Genomic DNA, 21,522 nt, shown 5'->3' with positions numbered 1-21,522 from the left:
CCAGGACACTCCCTTGTCATCTAATAGTGAGTTGATTGTGTTTTTCTGTATCTTAAATTTCAGGTAGGCCGCTAGTCCCTTCCCCGCCTTATTAGATTCGCAGACTTTATAATGTTTCCTTCTATCCAGCCACACCCCAGCCCTTTCACTTATAATTTTGTTGTATGCGTATTTATGGTTAGTTAGTTTATTTAGAGTCACTTCTGACCTGTTCTGTATATAGCTGGCCTTTAATGCGGCAATGTCAGCCTCTAATGTCTCCAAGGCCGCATTGTGGTTTTTATTTATGGCGGATTTAAGTTGAATGATTACGCCTTGTACAGTACTCTTTAGGGCCTCCCAACGGGTGGAGTCTGTAGTTTCCACCCTCTTGTTGTCTGTCAGATAGTCCTTTATTGCAACTTCAATTGTATTTCTGTGTTTCTCATCCCCCAGTATTTCATTGTCTAGCCGCCATAAGGATTGGCGGAGATTCGGTTTTATATTAGATACCGTGAGTGAAATGCAGAAATGATCTGATACAACCCTCGGCTCTATGCTTGTGTCTTCAATTCTGGCTATGGCACTTTTAGTGATAAATAAATAATCAATTCGTGAGAATGAGTCATGTGGAGGGGAGTAGAACGTGTAGTCCCTGCCATGCAGGTTTTGTAGACGCCATGAGTCTATCATATTGAATCTGCTACAGAGTTTGGTAAAGGCCTTATGTGCCTTATTGCTGCGAAAAGGGCATTTAGAGTCCCTATCTAGGGTGGGGTCAGCCGGTAGATTAAAGTCACGTGCAAGGATGTGTACCACTGTGTCGGGGATAGTGTCCATCTGTTTTGTGAGCTGTGACCAGAATGATAGATCACATGTGTTCGGGGCATAAACGTTCGTAATATAGAACTCAGTGTCATCCTTAAGTAATTTGGACGTGACCCATCTGCCTTTGTTGTCTGTTGTTGATGAGATGACTTCTACATTAGCCTTCCTAGCGATCAATGTTACCACCCCATTCTTCTTTCTAATAGCTTCAAACCCTACTACCTCTGTGAAAAATGTGTTCCTGAGTGTGTGTAATAGTTTGGCCTCTAGCTTCAATTCTTGTAACAAGGCAATGTCACTTTTCTGCCTACGTAGGTAGTCTAGGATTTTTTGTCGCATAACAGGTTGGTTCAAGCCTTTCACATTAAGTGATAGTATTTTCAAGTTACTGATTTTCGTCGTCCCTATGGGTGTATCAATTGTTTGTGTCATCTTGATTGTGCGTCAAAACATCTAAGTTCAGAAGGCAAACATGTGTGTCTGAGTGTATCAGACCTTTGGGTGCTCTTGTCGCGGTTTTTGACAGGATCCTTATTTAATCTCTTGACCAACCTCCATTGTGACTTCCCCATTCTGAGCCATCTGCCAGACATGGCACGGCCGGTTTTAGTACTAAAAGTTAGGTTCTGCAAGCATTCTGGTGATGACAGACCTAGTGTGCATCCTGTATGAGTTGTGAGCGTAAGTACCAGTGCGAATAAAAACAATAGCTGAGACAAAAAACTACAGAAAAAAACATCCCATGCCCAACCCTTTCTCCCCTCCCCTCCCATCTCCCTCCTCCCTCTCCCTCAACCCACCCCTCCCACCCCAATTGTAGAAATAGGACATGGCGATTCAGGAACAACAACAGCGAACTTCGCCTCCGTAGCAACATTTTTAAATTGACATACGTTGGGAACTATATGAGATTCCTAAACCTCAAAAAACTTCAAAAGGATTCCTGTATGACTCGAACAGCTCACTACATCCATAGTTAGGACATATAGTGCAACAACTTGTAATATCTGTCGAGATTTTGGTAGCCTGTGGTACTCCTGAGTATCTGAGAGAACATAACTGCAGCCTGCAATATGTAAGTAAGGTAACATTAGCATGAATCCCCAAGATATCAGCACATTTTAGATTAGCTGTAATATTATAGGATAACCTATTCTGCTGTTATATGCTAGAGAGAAATCATTATCTTACTGTACCAATGTCTGCTGATTTACACTACTATTACAAACGGCTCTGCTGTCTCTGTTTTGCTGCATTATTGTGAGGTAACTTACCGCAACATCGTAGGACAACTTCTGAAACCTAGAACATTTTACAGTGTGTGGATTACACAGTGAGTTCGTAAAGCGTTCCAAATATCAGAGCAGACATTAGTGCATAAACATTAGAGCAAAAAGGAGCAACCTGAGAAAGAAAAATACGAGTATCTACTTCTATCCACTTCAAGCCACTTCTAGCCCGTGCCAGATGCTCCCGCCGCATCTGTTGCTGAGACGTCCATACTGTGATGTTCTATCATACTCTCTAGCATTTGCTTCCTCGTGGAATTTGGATTTCTCCAATTGCATGATTCTTAGAATGTAGGATGACTTGTTTGTCAGTTATATACTAAGCTGTTCGTGGATGAGGTGATTAAACTGAACTTGGATCAACCATTTGACAGCAACCTTTATTTACTATAAATATTGACTATTTTACACATAAATGCTTCTTATGAGTTATGCAGCAGGCGTTTGAGCTTAAGTGGGTCTGAAAATATGTGGGAAACTCCTTGTATGGTTACTTTGAATTTGGCCGGTCCGACAAATCCATACTGGTGACCCAATGATCGTAGTTGTGGTTGTAGTGCAAGGAAAGCTTTCCTTATGTCCACCGTCTCTTTACTGTAGTCTTGTGATATGTAGTTCTTGTTTCCTTTCCACAGAACATGGTTGCTTTTGCGCACAAATGCAAGTATCTGCTCTACATGTTGGAACCTCAATGGTTTGCAGATGATGGCTCTCGGGCCTTTTTGACTTTTTGTAATCCTGCCTGGGACTCTATGTGCCCTGTCAAATTCCAATTGCTGGGTGAAAGTATGGTTGGTTGCTTGTGTGAACCATGACTCTAAGAAGGCAATACAAGAACCATGAGATTCTTCTGAATTTTCTGGAATGCCAAAGATTCTAAGGTTCCCCCTCCGATTTCTGTCTTCTAACCCCGAGAGTCTCCTCGTGACGTGGTCCAAGGCTATAGTGAGGTGTTTGAGAGCTCCACATGCCTTTACATCTGAGTCTTCAAGCCTACTGATCCTCGTTTCAGCTTTGGTGATTCTGGAGTTAATATCTTTAATATCTTGCCTGACGGCTACTACCTCTTCTTTTGTAGACCTAGCCAAATCTAGTACATCCTCTAGCCTACTCAAGATGGTATCCATGGCTACACTAAAGTCCTTCTTGCCTTTGAACGGTGATAACGGGTTTGGTGGCTCAGTCTTAGGGCATTTAAGGCCTTTATTATTTTCCTTGTCACCCATGGTCTTCCGTTTTGCTTAGGTCACCAAGTTAATCTAACCTCAGACGGTGGCCAGTTGTAAGAACACTCAGTAGTAGCACCACAGTGTGTTTGCCCACTTGCCTGGCTTGTTCAGCTTGATTAGTCCCGCTGCAGCCCAACAATCAAGCTGTCACAGCACTCTATTCAATTAATTATATCCGGCATTACAGCATCCGGCATTACAGCAGTGACTTCACCTCACAGCATGAGCTTATGTACAATGATTCTGTGGTCAACTTGGTCGTGTGAAAGTTGCCTCTTATTCACACCTCCACACTCAGATCAGTAACAATGGTGTGCTTCTAAGCTGTGAACGTGCGCACCTGGAGCGAGATTTCAACAATGCCGGCAAAGGTATAGCATTGACTCTCAATCCGCTCACTTATTCTAGTTCCGTTTGCGAGGTGCTGCTTCTATAGCGTGATCGGCCAGGCGCCGCTTCATTTCATGCAGCTGTCACTCAGAGTCTGATCCTGTGCCGAGCATCCGCCATTTTGTGTGTGTCACTTCTGAGATCAATACAGCCCAATACAGCTCCACCTATGATGTTTGTTATCGGTGCATGTATAAGTGCAGCTAGCGGTGTATGGGCTGATGAAGGGTGCAATGTGAAGAATCGAGTACCACTTGCCGTGAGGTTGGCGCCGTTTTAATGTGCTATTACTCAATGCTAATGCGGTGGCTAGTAGTGTTCAGCATTGTCATTCAAGCTCACTTTGGCGTTTATTTAAGAGATCGAAAGCTAACTTTATGAGGTGCTGTTATTCAATGTGGCCTGGCGTCACTATAAAGAGCCCCGATGTCCCGATGCCGTTTTAATTGCCTTCGTCCCCGTGAGGAGTTATTTTAGATCAACCACCACACCATTTTGTGAGCGTCGCTCTGAAGCCCAGATATCCTCAGCCAAGGTGTTTATTTTGCATTATCTCGTTCAGGATCCATACCGATCCATGTACTCACCCCCACCTTCCTGGGGTCGGGTCCTGATTTGGCTGCAGGTGGGGCTCTCATATGCTTTGGGGGAATTATATTTACCTCGAGTTGCTGATAAGAATGGTCACTTTGTGTGGTGTATTTGACAGCATATTTTTTCTAGAGAAACGGAATAATGGCAAAAAAGGATTGTATAATCTATTATTGATCATGAGTATCTCGGAGGAGTGTCATCCTGGGATCAGCCATTTACTACACCCATGCCTAGATATTCTAAAGCAGAGACTCGTTTTTGCCTGGTGGAATCAGGGCATTTTGTTGGAGGGCCGTATTGTGGCTACACTTCCCAAATTACATTTCCTTCTGCTAAATGTTCATCCTCATCTGGGGTAGAAATAACATTTGTGTTGAAATCCCTTGTCAGAATTATCTCTGATGTTGGGTTCATTAACCTTACTTCTGTTCTCATTTAGATCAATTTTGTGAATAGAACAAACACATAGCACATAGGCATTAATAAACAATACTGTTGTTGTCGGTTGTTTGTGCCAAGTACTAAACTTAAATATTTTTTGGCTGGAGAGGGAGAAAGAAAGTGGCTCCGAAGTGATGTTTAATTCTATCAAAATATAAACTGCCAGCCCCCCTTCAGTCTTCCAAATCAATGTGATCAGGTGGCCTCAACATAATGAAGTGTATAGCCTACCAAATGCATAGGCTCTATTAGACAAGCCTCTTGCAGAGCAAAGATCTCAAATTTCCCCCAAATCAGTGGGAGGGACACCATCTTGAAGTACAGTTTTTGCCACTGCAATATTCCAGGAAAGAAGGTTAAGCTACACACCCTGGGGCTCGCTAAGCCATTGTTTAGGTAGTCACTCCTTTCTTTGTGCATTTAAGACTGAGGCTACTCAGATCCGCTGGTCCTGTACATAAGAGTTGTTCCCAATTTGATGCTAATCCCCTGGCCGGTGGCAACAAGGGAAGAATGTAACTAGGCTTTGTATTTTTTGATAGTATTATGGTCCAAGTATCAAATTGTTGACCAACCTTCATAATTGAAAGTGCTATATCTTCAGTTCTCCATGTGGTGAGGGTTAGTTCAGGTTGCTTATAATCCTCATTGGAAAGGAATTTGACAGACAACTAGTCTGATGATTTAAGAAGTTTCATGCTGGGGATTTCAGAAAATAATCTCATTATATATTTTCTTCTGAGGATATCCTGCTGGCCTTGTAAAACATTTTGTGGTTTTAGGAGAATTTGCTGATTCAGACCCTCCTTCTGCAGGGAGCTTGTTGTAGATAATGAAGAGTGATAGTGAATCTCTGAATTGTGTTTTTCCTGTTATATTTTTTGGACTGCTCCACTACTAGGACAGTCCTCTATTTGCATCTTGATCTTAACATCTAGTCTTTCACTTTGGATGTTGTTAAATGGGTAGCAATTTCCCTCACCCCGAGTGACATCATGTGTTTTCTTGTCATGAAAATTACTTGTTAACATGATTAGTTGACCACAGTAAGGTGAATTCTCTTCCATTATCTCTTCCTTTGTTTAATGTTCGGGGAGAATAATTGTGTACAGGGTTAGGTTCATTCTGTGATTTTTCTTGTATAGCAAGGGACACAGTCCTATCTGGACCTTATTGCGCAGTGGTTTGCCTGGAGTGTTTCACCTTGTTTACATGTTGCATTCTTTTATCAGGACCAACTTGAATTAGGACATTTTCGTGTATTTTAGAAACATTATGGGCCATATTTTCCATTTTTTGCGGCATGTCGAATACGTCCAAAATTAGCAACGTCTCCTCAGTTACCATGCCCTGGTGAGAATTTGTTGAGGTGTTTGCATTTGCCATGTCTCTTTGTTTCTGCTCAGCCTCAAAGATGGGATATAATCTATTGATGCAAGGAGCATCTTTCACTGTACACTGTCCCTGCCTTCCTAGCATGTTTTTTCTGTCTCTTAGTTAGAATCTCTAAACGATTGGTTGCAGAGCGAGCTCTGTCAGCTCCTGGTTAATAAGGTTTTCTCCTGCAATGTTCACCAACTTGGTTTTCTCTGGGATGCGATGTTCTTCCATCAGTACTTGAGGCCGATTGCTCAGCTTTTGAGTTTCCATCTTGCAATTTTTCCTTTCATTTAAAATAATCAATAAAATAGCTGGTATAGTGCTCAACTTGTCCATGGTTAGGCCATATGCACACTTTGTTTGGAATGAAGAATTTATTTATTGCACCTTTAGTGTCAAGTTTGTCAATTTTTCTAGTTTCACATTTATAACAGTGATGTGAGAAGCTATTTCATTCATAAGATCTATCTAGATGTCCAGCTTATCTATTTCATATTGAGTCCGATGATTGATGTTTGCAAAATATTTAATAATGAAGCATGAAGTTTCAAAATATTCTGTGCTTTTAAATCTAAGCTCTCACAATTCTGTGACACAGTATGTGCAGTGTTTATTTTCTGGTTGCCGTCAAACAAGGTCCATCAAGTGTATTTTGGTCTATGTCTTCTGGCTGAGCCCAGGTTAATATTACTGGGTTCCTAAAACACCAACTCATTGTAATTTTGGATTGATTGCTTAGGTAAATGTATACAGGTTCTGTTAGAATGGTGAAATGTGAAGCAGGCTGGCACATGGGCACAGCACTAGGGATTTAACATTTTCAGAGCTTCTATTTTAAACTTCACTTCCTTTTGAGGATCTATTCTGCCCCTTCCAATGAAATTCTCAGTCCCATCTTATTACTGGCAATCTCCTTAAAGGTGTTAGAGTGGACACAAAAAAAATTTCCCAGTGTAAAGCAAATTACCACCATTAGGCGGGCGGTAGCATTATATTGAGAGCACCTTCATACCATGGATGACACAATAACACAGGAATGAACCTGGCTAGGCAGGGGACACGATTGTACCAGAAGGGGGCATCATACTGCCATGGGCTTTGGCAGAAAACCAGAGCACACTATATTTATTCAAAATATATTCCTCATTGAGTACTTTATTGATTCCGGATAGATCACACCCAAAGTAGATTTTTCAAAAGAGTTTTATTTGTGAACAGTGTCCACTTTTCAGGATTCACTGTATCAATCACTTAAGCCTACACGTGTTTCATCACAGCATGTGGCTGTGACTCATCAGGGCTGATCAAATGATCGTGACTCGTGGTCGGGGAGCCGGTGATAATTCCAAATTCAAATTCAGGCCGTGTGCAGCCCGGGTGCAGCTTGTAGAGCTTCTGTCTCCGAATGCGGGAGACAGAAGCTCTACAAGCTGCACCCGGGCTGCACACGGCCTGAATTTGAATTGAGAACATTTCCCTACTGAATTTATCTTCTGACGGCACACGTAACAATCGTCTGTGCCATTTAACCACCGACTAGGACCGGGTTGGAATTATCACCGGCTCCCCGACCACGAGTCACGATCATTTGATCAGCCCTGATGAGTCACAGCCACATGCTGTGATGAAACACGTGTAGGCTTAAGTGATTGATACAGTGAATCCTGAAAAGTGGACACTGTTCACAAATAAAACTCTTTTGAAAAATCTACTTTGGGTGTGATCTATCCGGAATCAATAAAGTACTCAATGAGGAATATATTTTGAATAAATATAGTGTGCTCTGGTTTTCTGCCAAATCAACATAAGAGGGGTGGTTTCACCACTTCTCTTTACAGAGGTTAAGGTTTTCCTCTGACCAAGAAGCACCTACTTAGATACAGCAAGAACTTACATCTATACCGTTAGAAGTCGAGCGCCTAATCATTCTGAACACTTAAAAAACCGACCCACAGATATAACCAAAATACTGCCATGGGCTCTCACAATATCCCACCATTATGTCACATTCAGAAATTTAAAAGACGTAGGCATCATCGTGCTATGCATACTCGCAAATGTATTTATACGAGGATCATCATTAAACCAAGGGTCGGTACCATCAAGCCATGACTGACTACAATTTGAAAAGAATTATAACTATTATAAATGAGAGTCATCATGTCGTGGTTTGGCACTATTATGCCATGGATGTCAACAACAGACCAGGATTTACTATTGTTATTCCAGGGCCGGGAATATGCCTGTGGTGGTATCATCACGCCCACAATATGCAACATTTCAACAATTGCCACCATCAAGGGTGTTTGCTCCTTTTCAGCAGCTTAGTTTACACTGTAAAATAACTGATATTTACATAGGTACATATAGCAGGGCTGTGGATAACACATTCCTTCCATGAAACAAATGTATGTGGGGTGGAGGAACATGGCGGCCGCTATTGAAGTCCTGATGAGCTAAATTCTTTTTGCTTGATCATTTTCCTACCTCAGTTTTCCTCTTTTCGCTTCGCCAGCTTTTGTGACATGCGGGGGACCCGCTCCTTCTCTGTCGAGACAATTCAGTGTTTCCAGCTGTCCTCAACACTCACGGAGTTCACGCTGGTGACAGGAGCTCGGCGCTGGAGGTGAGGAGAGGCCGCACATGAGCGGAGACGCCGGGACATTGCTTGCCTGTTGCTCCGGTTCATAGGAGAAAGGGTCAACACCAGTCTAGGTGCATACCGAGGTTGCCGGTTTGAGTGGTTTTCCGAGGACGAGGATAGTGAGCAGGTAGGGGGGCTATAGCTTCAGTGACTGGCTCCTGCTGAGAAGCTTAAGGACACCAGGTTTGGCTTAAACTACCTACCGGACAGTAAGTCAGTTTCAGAAGCCTTGACTGGGAGAGAGAATTCTATGAGCGGTGATTCTCTGGTGCCTTTCCAAGTAGGTGTACCTTTAATCCAGGAGGGGAAGACTCTTTCTTATTGTATGGAGAATAGTGATGGGATTAAAGAGGGTATTTCCCCCCCTAAAATAACCAGGTACACCCTGCGAGCCAGAGCAGCCCACCTATCATCAAATACAGTAATTACTCACTCTATCCCGCCCTCATGGGTCTTCCCCTCCATTTCTGAAGTTAGAGCGATAATCAAACAACGTAAGCAGGGTGGATACACAAATACATTGGAACTCCAGCCAAAGTGATAAGGGCAAGGTAAAAAGCTGGGACAAGAAAACGCCAACTGTAAAAACCAAAATCACCCCGTCTTTAAAAACCTTCTATCAAGTTATGCCTTTGTCCACAACTACACCCATGTCCACGTACATGTCCGCGTCCATGTCCACATCCACCTCCTACCCCATGGTCCCAGCGTGTTCAATGAGGAAGGCATCAACCTTTAATGATAGTGAGCCTTTAAATAACATCACGCAGACAAGCCTGGATGGAATGGAATCTCAGGCCTCCTCTATCGTCAGTACAATGCTTGAAACTGAAACTGAGTCTGTGGTCCACCCGATGGTCAATCTCACTAACAGATACTCAGTTCTGGGTTTACATGAGGAACCAGAGCAGGAGCAGGTGCAGGAGGAGGGGCAGGAGCAAGTACAGGAACAAGGGGTGGAAAAGGTTCACCAAAGCAGTAGCAAAAGTTTAAATACTTCTGTCCTCAAGGACAATACGGTCTCAGCTTCAAGTACACATTCATCAGCCGATTTACTCCTGGCTATGAAAGAAGAGATGACCAGCAGGTTTATTGTGTCAGAGATGAATCAAGCAGAGATGGCTAGTAGGTTCACTGTCTCAGAAGTAAATCAGGCTGCTATCCGTTCATCATGCGAGGTATTGGCTCAGAAGTTAGAGGAAGTCACCTTGAGGACTGATGCAATTGAGGCTGAAATCCCCAAACTAAAAGAATCGATCAAAATGACCTCTACTGACCTGGCAAAGTTATCAACCCAAAATAAGGAACTGAAGGATGACATCGAGCGATTGGAAAATCACTCTAGGAAATTCTGGAAGCTCTTGAGGGGGGAGGACATTAAAGGGTTTCTGATTTCCTTATTAAAAGTCTCTGTTTTCAAAATAATTCCAAACATCGATCTTGCATATGAAATCCAAAGAGCTCATACGGATCCCTTTAAGAGAAACCCAGGGAGACAGAAAGCCTGGAAAATCCTAGTAAATTTTTGTCTTACCCAGTTAATGAGAGGATTTTGACTGCCGCACTTAAGGAAGTGGTGATATCTTCCCTATTCTCGGATATGCCCCCCTTCTCCTTCTCCATCAGATCCCATATCTCGCATATAACGGCTACAAGACAGTGGGAGTTGGGGAAGAGGTTAGCAGAGTTGAATAGCCTTGGAGCAAAGGCCCAAATGAGGTTTCCTGCCACACTATGCGTGATGTGGAATAACCACATGCACATAATTCGTGCAACTGAAGAGGTGGATGCTCTTATTACTAGTATATAACACGAAAAGGAGGGAGGGAAATAGAGAAGGGATTAGAGGTTTAGGAGGGCTCGGTTTTGAGGTCCCAAGTCTCTAAAATTAACTATCAGTAACATATTACCGAGGGAGTGGCAACCGAATAGGCTTAGCCTACTGGAAGGGAGGGTTCCTCTTGTTGTAGGTAGTCATGGGGGGGAGGTTGGGGGGGTTCACTGGGTGGGGAGCAGAGGGTAAAAAAATTAAAAAATATTCCTCATCTCATCTGGATTTTAAGGAATGCCGTATTATTCAAGTAAGGGGTGCATTAGCTGATGGCACGTAATACTAATAGGGATAGTAAAATCTGTTTTATTTCCTGGAATTTGAATGGTTTAAGAGGCCCGCATAGGCAAAGGTTGATATTCAAGTATCTAGAACTTACCCCGCTCAGGTCTGTCTTTTACAAGAGACACATTTGACTTCTACTGAATCACATACCCTTCATATCTAAGTAAATTACAAGACAAATTGATGATGGTGACGCCTCCCTTAATAATAGGAGGCGATTTTAATGTCCATCTAGATCCATCCAAAGACAGGTCTAATTTGAGCCATGTAGCAGGGACCCAGCGATATCACCGGGCCATGAAAAATCTGTTACTTGATATGAACTTGGTAGACCTTTGGAGGGCCAAGAAGTGAGATCTCCAGGGGTTCACTTTTTATAGTAAAAAACATCATCATTCATCCAGAATTGATTATATTTTAGTTAATAGGGAAGTGTTAGATAATCTATGTGATGTATCTATTTTACCTAGCCATCTCTCTGACTATGCCCCTCTCTTGTTTTCGTAGTCCAAGGAAGGCAACTGTCCACAAATTAGATGGACATTGAACAGATCAATGTTGTCAGATCCTGGAATTGTTCAGTCCATCAGATCCTCCTCTTTGGATTTATTTTCACTTAACCTGGGTTCCACGTCTATAGATTATGTATGGGATGCTTATAAAGCTAGTCTGAGAGGCATGTTACATGGTCTATTAAGCTCTAGAAATCGAGTCAAGGCCTTGGAACAACATTCTATCGAGAGCAGGAAAATCGAAATAGAAGTGGAAAGGAACAATCTTAATCAGGAGAACTGACACAAGTTCAGAAAAATCTGGGGGGGGGAGCTTAGGAGCTTGTTGGACCAGAAATGTAGAGGACAATGGTTAGCGAAAAATATGGAAAATGTTGAATATTGGAAAAAGCAGGTGCTTTGTTAGCCTGGAAGGCCAGGACTGATCGTTCGAAAAATAACATCAACAAACTAATTATCAATAGTAGTGAAGATAAATCTAGCAAGGCTGAAGACTTGCAAAAGTGTCTTCTTTCTCTCTTTTCGGATCTGTACAAGGAAAATCTGGTTCCTTCTCAGGATAAAATATCTTCCTGGATATGGGACAAATCTCTACCTACCTTAACTGAAGTTAGTCGGTCTCCCGTGATGCCCCTATAACCAGAGAAGAGATTAGGGATCAAATAAAGGGGTCTAAAATCAATAAAGCCTCCGGTTTGGATGTTTTCCCGAATGAAGTTTATAAACTTCTTTCGGATGAATTGACCCTGGTACTCTATACTCTATTTAACTCAGTTTACAGACCAACAGGAGTGGTGTACAGATTCCGGAAGGAAGCCACTATCGTTCTGATACTGAAGCCGGGGAAAGACCCACTAAAGGCTGATTCCTACCGCCTGATCTCCTTGCTGAATGCCGATTATAAGATCTTTATGTGCATTCTGGCAGGGAGAATGGCGAAACTGGTCCTGAGTCTGATTAACATCAACCAGAAAGGTTTTATGGTAGGGAGGTACATCCAGGAACAGACTCAACTTTTGATTGGGAATATCGACTTGGCTGAGGTGAGAGCGGACCCTTTAGCAGTAGTGGCCTTGGACGCAGCTAAGGCCTTTGACCGGGTCTGTTGGAGCTTTCTCGGGGGGGTTTTCGAGGGCCTGGGCATTGGCCCTGTCTTTGTCCAGACCTTAAGGAATTGTTACCAGGGAGCCTTCGCAAAGATCCTGCTGAATGGCACCCTGACTCCCAGTTTTGAAATCCAGAGAGGGACTAGACAGGGGTGCCCCTTATCCCCCTTTTATTTAACATTTACATTGAGCCTTTGACGCAAGCTATCAGGCTAGATGATCTAATCTGTACTTTTAAATCACAAAATTATCAGTGTAAAACACCACTGTATGCTGATGATGTTATTATTTACACCAGCGATCCGTAGGTATCTATTCCACGGCTTGAAAAACTGCTGGAGGAATTTGGCTCAATTTCTCGTTATCTAGCTAATTCTGCTAAAACGGAAGTGATGTGTTGGAACATCGGCTACAGGGGAGGCCCCATTAACAATGAATTTAAGTATCTGGGTATAACAATTGTTAAAGACCCGAATAAAATCCCCCTGATTAATCTGGAGAAAACCATAAAGGAAATCGACCACCTCTTCGCCAGATGGAGGAATCTCCCCTTGATGATCTATGGGAGGGTCAATCTGGTGAAGATGAGTATCCTTCCTAAGCTGATGTACCTGTTCAATGCAGTTCCTTTAACCTTCCCCAGTAAGAGCATTAGTAAGATCCAGGGGAAAATCGGAAGCTTCATTTGGGGGCATAAAAGCGCTAGGATGTCCTGGAAAAAGCTGAGGAGGACGCTCTTAAAAGGTGGGTTGGCCCTTCCGGACATCCGTTGGTATTTAATGGCCTTTCAATTTAAGGGTATCAGGATGCTACTCTCAATACCAGATGATGCAACATGGGGTAGGCTCCTGAATGAGATGGCTATGCACGAGGGGGAAGTGGAGGAGAAGGGTTTCTATATAAGTTTGGGGCCCCAAGATACTTTAAACATGTGCGTCTCAAGGTCCTTAAGGCTGCCCTAGAGACATGGTATAAAGTGAGACGCAGATGGGGTATTGGATATTTCTCTGATTTTCTCCCATATGGGAATCCCCCGGGACCCCACTCTGCCTTAGTGATAGCCTGGCGATACCAATTAAGAGAGCTGGTGTGGCTAAATGGTCTGATTTGTTGGACGTAGATGGGATTCTTCCATGGGAGGTCTTAAGAGCTAAAATAGGCCCCACACCCTCTAAGTTCAAGTATATTCAACTCAAATCATGGCACGAGGCAGAAGTGGGTGACATTTCTGGGAATTGGGAACTCGAGTGGCAATTACAAAATGTCCAGCCAAAAAAGAAAGAGATACCCATGTGATATACAAGGCTTCTTGAAGCAGACGATACAGATATTCCTCCCCAATCATCGGTCTGGAACCAATCACCCCTCGCCCACAACATTGAAGATTTTTCTGAGCCATCTTTCAAACTACTTTATAAACACATCAAACCAGCCAGTTTAAAAAATTATCTTTCTATTTTTTTTTATTTTTTATTGAGCAGAGCCATTATGAAACATAATTTCTTTACACATTAAAAAAAAACATGAAGAAAAAAACATTTTACACTGAAAGAAAATCCCATGCTAATTAAACCAATAAGATCAACAAACAACCTACAAAGTAAAACAAATGAATACAAATTCACGGTCAGCCCAAATGATCCCAGACCCTTGAGAATTTCTTTGTTGCCCCCACCGCTTCGCATAGCCTCTTCAAAACATTTTGTTCATTTAATTTTACTCATCCATTTCTCAAACAGCGGTATTGTCCCAGATCTCCAGTTTTTTAAGATCAATGAAGGAGCAACTAACATCATGATTGCAAGAAAACGCCCCTGGGAGTCAGAGAGTATAATTTCCTTACTACCTATACCAAACATAGCTGCTTCTGGAGAGAGTTTAAAAAAGAATCATCTTTTTTTCCTTAATAGAATCTACTACACCCTGGTTAAGATAGTTAGTTTGCTCCGCTCCCCCACCCCAAAATGTCCTATATGTAAATTACCAAATGCGGACGACATCCACGTCTTTTTTGAATGTCCGGAGCTAAGATCTTACTGGAAAGATGAGGGGGACTCCTTATCGGACATTTTTTAAATTAACATCGAGATTGATCTCCATCTGGTAACGGGTGTTATCACAGATCCATAGGGGACTGCTGTTATACCTTATATTGCTCCCTCGGACAGAGGTTTGCATAAAGTGGAAAGACTCTACCCCCCAAACAGAGAGGGCTGGCGTAAAGCCTCGTTTGGTAGGGCACGTTTAGTGCAAAAAGGGAGCAAGGAAACTTCGCTTAACACTTGGCATCTTCTGCTATGCTGGGGCGGGGATTTGCGATTGGTACCTTTTTAAGAGTGCTGGTCTTCCCCCCGGGTCCCATGATTACCCCAAGCCTCTACTACCCGGGGCAGGTCGGGCCGACCTAGGCAAATGCAGTTAGTCGTGAGACGCCCAGTTGTAAAGTATGGTGGCTTGGTAAATCTGCAAATGTCTTTTGGTGAGATGAGGAAAGAAAATAAGAAACAAATGTATGCACACACACACTCGCACACAGTCACACATGCACACGTGAAAAGATACATACAAAGTGCCATTCAAGACATTTAAAATATACATTTACCTTGCATTGTCTGGCTGACACAAGTGCCCCTCAATCTGCTTCTCTTCTTCTCGTCTCAGCTCACAGTCCTAGCTCCCGCCGCATGATTGGTCGGGTGACACACTAACAAAGTGTCTGAACTTGAGCTGCATGGTAACTGGCTGTGTTACTGACCATGAACTTGTTTGGGAGGACTACTGTGTACGCTCAGTTGAAGAGCTCTTCTCAGTGGTTTTAGGCCAAACCTCTCTAAAAGAATGTAATTCATCAGCGCTCCAAAAAGCACAAGCTGTGTATGTCTTTTTGAATGTTCATCGATCAATGGCTCAGACACGCACAATTTTCTATCTTACCCCGTCAATCCCTGGTTTGCGGCAGAGGTACTGCTGCACAACTTCAGACCCATTGGGCGACTATGGGAAAAAAGATGAGGCACTGCCTGAATGCCCTCATGGGTAAGCCACCAGTGCAGGGACCTATGTTTTATGCAGATATAGGAGCACCTACCTGACTCACAAAACCATCTTGGTTATGCCAGGAAAACTAAAAGACTAATGTCATGTCCCTGGCTTAAGACTGCATTCCCTAACACTGTGTTGGCAGAAAGTCCACATTGCAAACAAATGCAACATAACAAAGTTGTGATCTTTCACAAAAATAACTCTTGTTTCTTGTTCTTGGCATACCCTCAAAATATGGATGAACCAGCTTCACATAGTTCATTCAGGTGTTTAAATTGTAGATAAGTGGGGGGAATACATCACAACCTACAAAAATATGACCACAAAATTACAAATTTAACCACATTAGCACTCTATTCCCCCAACCACTACTGGCATTTCCTTATGAACACCCTGTGGGCGTCACTTACTAACACAGCAAAATCAGCATTCCTTACCAAACCCCTGTACTCATTAGGGGCAAATCTAAAACCAAATGTAAGCTGGCCCCACTACTGTGAATTAGGCAAAGGTTTCCTGTGTAGAGCTTGGCACTTTCCATCCATAGGTTACACATTTCTGTACTTGAGCTGAATACTTATAATATCCAGTAGCTCAGCTTTGTTTATTCCTCAGTCTCCTAAAACAAACCACTGCATGTAAACCCCTTAAAAAATATATACCTCAAAACTGCTCATGACTTTCCATATGAGCTCAAAAACAACTTCAGACGTCACCACTTTCTGATCTTTGATTCTGCCAGTGTCCCTCTGGTCAACCCGTCAACACATTTATCATTAAAACACTGAAACACCGGACCATCACAACATTTTAAAGTGAATGATAACAGACGTGGTGAACTGGACTGGACTAGAAACTCCCCCATTAGCATCATGTTGATATATCGAAATGCTATACATTCAAATATGCTGCAATTGTTCAAGAAAATACTGTACCCCATCCTCAGATAGTGCCTTGCTATACTTTTTGCCCATCCTTTTCTTCATTGTCAATGAAATGGCCTTCATTTTCTTTCCAATGCTTCCTGTACTGTTCTGTGCCTTAGTGGTAGCTTGATCTCCATCTTCACAAATATTTTCAGATTCACATATCTAGATTAATTAAAAAATCATTAAAACAAATGATAGTTACATTGAGGTTCATACAATGCATACATCTTTGAAATAGCAAGAAAATGTAAGTTAATCTAGAGACTAGGGGCCATATTATCAAGAACGGGCGTAACATTATTGCCGCTATAGCGGCAGGAAAGTACCGCTAAAGCGGCGATAAGGGGCTTGATAATATGCCCTAGAAATTTCCAATAGAAGCCCAGGTTTGATGTCCTTCCCATCGGAATCTGGGCTTCTATTGGAATTCTCTAGGACATATTATCAAGCCCCTTTTTGCCGCTTTAGCGGCAGTTTCCTGCCACTAAAGAGGCGATAATGTTATTGCCCGTTCTTGATAATATGGCCCCTGGTTTTTACCAAAGGCACACATAGCTCAGTTATGCTTACAATTAGTGGCATTCGTATGCAAGTCAAGTCAAAGTCAAAAAGATCTTTATTTCGGCGAAATGCCATAAAAGCACAGATAAGACGCCAAATTACTGTTGCACATTGATTTGATCATGTTAAAACCAGTACAAGTATGTTTAAGGAAACTGCACGGCAAAAAACAGAAAATGTATAGTATACGTTCGAGCCCAAAAAGCAGATATATCACAGTGATGCCATTAAATGCCAAATAAAAACATGGCGAATATGCACATATCACATAATCATTAAAAGCCATTAGAAATAAATAATGTTAAAACAAGTAAAAACTGTTTAAAAGGCTAATAATAGGAAGCAATTTTCTGTTCAGGTTTTCTCATGAGAGATTGTGCAAACTTGAAGTAGCAGCAAACACATTAGATGGGCACACTTGGAATTAGTCCGGAGCTTTGGTTCTCTATAATAGCTCTATACATATGCCACATTGCGAGCAAGAATCTGGAAGTTGCAAAGACAAATAATGGGTGTAGCTCATATTATAGTAGCCTGTAGGCCTCAGTGTGATCTCTTATTCCCATGTTTCTATACAACTGGAGCACCCATTTGGACCTTGGCCTTCTATAAGCAGGGCAGAAGAGAAGAACGTGAAGTTCGGACTCTTCAGTCAACATACACCCTCGGCAGTCCAATTTGAGGCTACCCTTCCATTTGTTTGTTAAGACTCTAAGGGGAAGCACCCCATGTCTAAATTGCAAAAACAATTTCTTAGCTAAAAGTGGTTGAATCATATTGAGTACTGGTTCAAGCTTATATTGCAGTTTGACATCCAGAAACCTGGAGGTCAAAGTGCAAGAATTAGTGCTCTGCAAGAGCTGTGCTAGTTTATGTTCTTTAATAGCGAGCTGAAGGGTTATATTAGAAATAGAGGAGCAAGTCTCCTCAGGCAATAACCACATGTTTCCCCTCCCCATTGTATAATATGTGTTACGAATATGGGTCAACCATGGGATGTTCCCTGCTCTCAAAATAGATATTATATCCTTCAGTTCCACCCTATAGTGTGATAGCTCGGGCATACTCCATAAGCGGCGCCAAAATAAGAGCAGACGGGAAGCAATTGTATGCAAGTAATTAGTTCATTTGCTTAATTATTTCCCTATTAATGGGACTGGAGATATCATCAGGGAACTAGGCAACCTTTCTAAATCCAGCATGATGAAAAGGTGCTAGTGCCTGGTGGAATCTTTAGTGTCTTATATAAGTTCACATTGCCACAGGAGGGCACCCCCATAATACTATGTATGATCCATGACATACTCATCCTTTTTGATGTCTCTTCCATGTATTGTAGAAATAAAAGACGTAACTGCTACAGTTCCAAAGGTAAGATATTGTGCTACTCTACTTGTCAACGAATGTAATTCGCAAACAAGAGGGTTGTATAGTGACCAGCTGTTCCTGCTATGCAAATACTTAGCTCTCTTCCCTACCTAAAACAAAATTCCTTCTACCCTGTCTCTCAGATAATGTTCAGCAGTTGACAGTGTTCTTTTGCTGGGGCACGTGAGCCATTTGTGTATGGTGTCCCCTCCTAAAATAATCTCTGTGTTCCCATAGAGTACTGTTTTTATATTAATTTTGCTATTGTTCACTTGTTAAAGTATCTCATGCCATCTTTATAATGTGGGCCGTGGGCCTATTTCTATGCCATGCAGAGTTTGTACAAACTTAATATTGGCCATAGGCCATCGAAATTTAAAAATAAAACATGCATTCAATATATGATTCCATTATGAATACACACTCTATTTAAAAAACTAGCAAACATTTCCAAAGAAGGTACTACACAGTAATTCTCTATCAGCATATAATTCAACATCAGCAAGTAAAAAGAAACCATGATCAAAGATCTGCCGCAATAATAACATATATGAATATTTTTGTCCCAATTGACCCTGATAAATAGTCTTCGATGAGTAGTCAGATAATGTAAGCTGAAGTTAAATTGAAATTGTATATAGTTGAGAAAGCCCAGTTTTGATGTATTTTAATTAATCAATAAGGATCAATAAGGAATAACAGAAAGGTCCGTATGGGCATCCTTAGTTGAGCCAATCTATTCAAAATACTTGTATTTCAATTGAAATAGATATTTCACATATTATCATATTATCAAAGTTACAACAATTATAAATATATTTTTAATATTCTGTTGAACTAACATTATATGTACATTTCGTAGTTATAACCAAGAAACAATTTTTGTCTATTTTTTAAAAATTATAGGCCCATTTTTCTTACATTTAACTCAACTACATGTAGATATCTACTAAGACTAAAGGTTATGTGAGGTATCACTTTTCAATACTCTTAGGGCTTCCTCATATTTCCTAAACCCTACATTTCTATAGAAAGGGCGAATCAATTTCTTTCTTTTCTTATCGCAAGCTGTAATGAAGAACAGGCCTAAAGTGCACGAAGTGCAAATTTCCTTGTCAGACATGTCACCCACCTTCTACTTTGAAGTATATGCTCTAATTTGGAGAATTTTATAGCAACATTTATGTATAGTATGTTTGCCAAGTGAGGTTGGATTAAATCAAAAAAATTCCTCAAAAGCAGGATTTGGCTTAATGGTAAGAAATTGTGAAGTCAATCGGCCTAGATCTGGATTACTATGAGTATTTGCGATATACTCCCAGTCTATAAGCTTCATAACAATAGTGTTTGTGGCTCCCTCCAATATGAAGGTAAGCCAAGTTTAACAAGCAATGTCTTAACATGCCTTGGCCAAGTGAAGCTAAGGGTTTCATCTAATTCCAGAATTTCCCTACGACCTTCTCTGTAATGACCCAATTTCTGTGTTGTCCACACTTTTATCCAATAGAGAATAGGTCACAGAACTGCAATATATGCTATTTGTGTGATATTTAATGGCGATCCCACTGGAAGATCTAACAGCCCTTTCATAAACTTGTTTTCTCCGATGGCGAGCAATTTTACATTGTTTGCACCCCAGAGCTTGGCTCCATATAGTGCAGCTGGCTGGACCTTTTGCTTATAGACCCCCATAACTGCTTTTATGGCCTTAGTAATAGACTTATTGTATATGTTCGAAATTGGCCTCGAGCTCAGTGTGCGAACAATATTTTCATGATTTGTTTGAAGCTCGCATGATGGTCAAGAATCTAGTGTTTTACCCAGATACTTGAAATTGACTACCTGCTCCAATTTTTGCTCCCCTGCTGTGATGTTTTTCCTAAAGCGTGGTTTTGCCGTCATATATTTTGTGTTCTTTATGTTTATATCCAGTCCTTTTTTTGTGCATTAGATGTAAAAACTATTGAGTACATTTTGGAGAGCCCTTGGCATCTGTAAGATCAAGATCGTATCCTAAGCAAAAAACAATGCAGGAACCGAGTTCCGCATAGCTTTGAAGAATCACGTCTGCATTGTTTTAGGTGGTCCACAATATCATTCATATAAAGGAAGAAAAGAGTAGGTGCTAGCACGCACCTCTGCCTGAATCTTCTGTTGATAGGTATTTGTTCAGTAAGGTTACCATGTTAGCCCCCACACAATTATTTTGATGCAACCTGATTATCTGGTTCAGAATTTCATCTGGTGCACCTTGATTCTTTAGTGTAGCCCATAGGGGTGCTCTTGGGACAAAATCAGATCCGGCCTTTAGGTCTGTAAATGCTATATAATCACAACCTCCCTTTATTTTGATATACTTCCATAGGATACAAAAAAACGCCTGAACACCTGATTGATTGAGCTAGAGCAGGTCCTAAACCCTTCCTGAAAAGATGTTAATATATATCATTATCATACAAATAGTGCATACATGCATATGAATGCATCCCTGTGTGAGGCACTCCACTTGGTTCAAAAAAAGACTCCCACTGAATGTAGGTTGGTTTTTTCAAAGTTTATATGTAGTTATCAATCACGTTTGATATTTTCAACATATCATATTTTACGATATAGTCATGATAGTATCATTGATCGTTTAGTTGATTTCATAAACTCCAACTCCAATGCATTTCGGGCGGGTTAGCCCTTTATCAAGGAGTAAGTCGTTCAATTGAAGAGAGTCGACGCAAGTTAGAGTTAATTGGCGTTTACATGCTGTCAGTCCTTAGGAGACGGCAACAGGCGTCCTATATCGTCGTACAATATGATATGTTGAAAATATCAAACGTGATTGATAACTACATATAAACTTTGGAAAAACCAACCTACATTCAGTGGGAGTCTTTTTTTGAACCAAGTGGAGTGCCTCACACAGGGATGCATTCATATGCATGTATGCACTATTTGTATTATACTTGATAGCGTTGTGGACGGACACGCTACCTGCGAGAGCACCCTATCTTACTTAACTTTCCACCAAACAAGTGGTCAAATCTACAGCTATGCATCTTCCTACCTACTGTTTAATGTATCATTATCACAAATCCAATCATTTAATCTGTTCAGGATTTGGCG

The 21,522-nt window shown here is 41.5% G+C and overlaps 1 protein-coding gene across 3 annotated transcripts in view; it reads right to left on the bottom strand.

Moving 5' to 3' along the window:
• Nucleotides 1-21,522, bottom strand: part of SAMSN1 (SAM domain, SH3 domain and nuclear localization signals 1) — a 523,635-nt gene that overhangs the window by 127,646 nt on the left and 374,467 nt on the right. For all 3 annotated transcript variants that reach the window (XM_086934054.1, XM_086934053.1, XM_086934055.1), the window contains one exon: nucleotides 16,486-16,641. In XM_086934054.1, coding sequence (XP_086790180.1) covers nucleotides 16,486-16,641 — 156 coding nt within the window. The remainder of the gene's footprint in view (nucleotides 1-16,485; nucleotides 16,642-21,522) is intronic.

The sequence above is a fragment of the Lissotriton vulgaris genome, chromosome 8 (assembly GCF_964263255.1).
Source record: "Lissotriton vulgaris chromosome 8, aLisVul1.2, whole genome shotgun sequence".
Classification (NCBI taxonomy): domain Eukaryota; kingdom Metazoa; phylum Chordata; class Amphibia; order Caudata; family Salamandridae; genus Lissotriton; species Lissotriton vulgaris.
This window is presented reverse-complemented; position numbering and strand designations above follow the sequence as displayed.